The sequence below is a fragment of the Echinops telfairi genome, unplaced genomic scaffold (assembly GCF_000313985.2).
Source record: "Echinops telfairi isolate 266 unplaced genomic scaffold, ASM31398v2 ScPeMD7_18;HRSCAF=68, whole genome shotgun sequence".
Lineage (NCBI taxonomy): Eukaryota > Metazoa > Chordata > Mammalia > Afrosoricida > Tenrecidae > Echinops > Echinops telfairi.
Window position 1 is genome coordinate 96,835,945 of NW_022103915.1, and position 2,177 is coordinate 96,838,121.

The following is a 2,177-nucleotide window of genomic DNA, read 5'->3' on the forward strand; positions in this document are numbered from 1 at the left end:
GAAGGGGGGGGGCAAGGAAAATGAGCTGATTCCGGGAACCCAAGAGGCAAGCGAATTTTGGGAATGATGAGGGCAACAAATGTATAGATGTGCTCTACACAATTGATCTATGTATTGTGATGAATTTTATGAGCCCCAATAAATTGATTTAAAAAAAAGGGAAGAACACACTTTGCATATATCAAAGTGACAGAACTGAAGAAAATATTTTAAAAAAACCCAAAAACAATCTGTCTGCTCTGAAATGACATGTACCTGATCACATCGGCTTTCAAATCCTGGAGGACAACTGGAAACTACAGAGGGGGAGGCTACCAGGGTTTGGAGCTTCCCGTCAATGTCTGCAAGCTGCTGATGCTCTGCAGGCGCAAGCGTGTAGCCTTCTCCAGGGACCCCCCAGGCCTGCGGGTCGCCCTATAAGGAAACAAAGGGCAGCAGGTGTATCAGTCCCTGTTTACACCCACCCACCCACCTTCTCAACTGACCGCCCATTTGACAAATACCCCGAAGGGAGAGAGAACAAATGATGGAAGGCAATGACCCCCGACAATTTCCTGACCTGAAGCCCCCCCCCCCCTTAAGCCTTCAGAGAAAAGGCATCTACATCGTAGCGAGACAGAGCAAACCGTTTTGAAAGACGTAGATATATTCTCACAAAATGTGTGAGGGCTGAAAATAAAAAGGAAATGCGACTGGCTTCCAGAAAGCAACAAATCTGTATCTGGAAGGGATATGCAAACACTCAATAATGAACCCGCATACCATCATTTGTTGGGGTGGGGTCCCCTGACTGCTCTCTGGATTGGGAGGGGACCCCCAGGGGCACTCCTGCCAGCCCCTGACATGTGGCAGCACCAGGCCCAGCTAGCCCACCCCATTGGGCGGGTTCCACTCACTCGCCCCTCTCTGCCATCAAGGTGATTGAGTCCAATGGATAGCAGCCCTCGGAGGCAGGCTTATGAAGGAGTTACTACCTCTGATGTGTAGGTCAGAGTATCTTATTTGCCCACACAACTTTTAAAATCAAATTTATTGTCAACATGTAAAAAATTGGAACATTTCACTTAAAAATCTGGATGTCAAGCTTCTCTTGAAGGTTGGAAACCCTGGGCAACCCAGGACGGGGCTTTCCATATAGCAGCACCCCCGAGGGTGAGCATTTGGCTGGCAGTGCACTGGTCTACCCTCTCCCACCGGCCCCTCTCTGTCACTGTGTGTGCACGGCTTTCCAATAAAAACACTAGCCTCAGAAGCAAAGTCTGAGACGGGGCTTCTTGTTCACGTGATTTCTTGAAGGAATGCTTTGGGGTACAGGGTCTGAGGAAAGAGGTGGGGGCCGGAAACAGTCGAGTGCAGATTTGGTGTCAGCGGAAGATCTGTTTGTGAAAACACTGGGGAAGCTCCGGAGGACTATCTGCGCCTCGAGCTAATCCCACCTTGAGCTGAAGGAGCTGGGGCCTCCCGGCCTGTTTAGCTTCCATTGGGCCCAGGCCAGTTGTCCAGGGAATGGAGCATCTCTGCACCCTCACTGTATCGGCTCTTAGGAGTGAGGTGCACAGAGCTGCCAGGTAAAGGGGACCTGAGCAGGCTGTCGACAGTCTTCACTGCAGCGTGTCTCTACTAACCAACCACGAAGGCAACAGAGCTGAGAGCTTCCGAGACAAAAAGGAGCGCGTACAAAGGGGCTCCGAAAAGTTCATAACAAAATGGAATGGAAAGCTAAGGGGATTTCCCCACCAACTTTCTGAAGCCCTCTTGTATTTATTTGATGACTTAAAGAATACTCTTACAAGTTTACAATGCAAGTCAATACGAACACGGTATTGCAGGGCTGCTAACAGAACGGGCATTGGTAGGAACCCACTAACCACTGCGTGGGAGAGCCGGGTGGCAGGCTGCTTCCGGAAAGATCCACAGCTTTGGAAACACTGTTGGGTGGTTCTTTGGGAGGCGTCAGCATGGACTTGACAGCAACAGGTGCTAGGCACTCATTATGGAATCTCCCTGGGACCAACATGACACGCTGCGCCCCTCTTTCGGAGCAGTCAGGACTCCCCCATCTGGATGTCCCCGGTGAGGGGACAGGGACAGGAGGACTGAAGACTGTAGAGAAGCCAGTCCCTTCGTGCTTGGTGAAGCGGCAGGGCCGTGGTGAAAGAGGAAGACCTTCAACAAGG

The 2,177-nt window shown here is 50.9% G+C and overlaps 1 protein-coding gene across 1 annotated transcript in view; it reads right to left on the reverse strand.

The window, feature by feature from the left end:
* FSIP1 (fibrous sheath interacting protein 1) overlaps nt 1–2,177 on the reverse strand; it is a 201,030-nt gene that overhangs the window by 148,168 nt on the left and 50,685 nt on the right. The window contains exon 8 of the mRNA XM_045287732.1: nt 256–414. Coding sequence (XP_045143667.1) covers nt 256–414 — 159 coding nt within the window. The remainder of the gene's footprint in view (nt 1–255; nt 415–2,177) is intronic.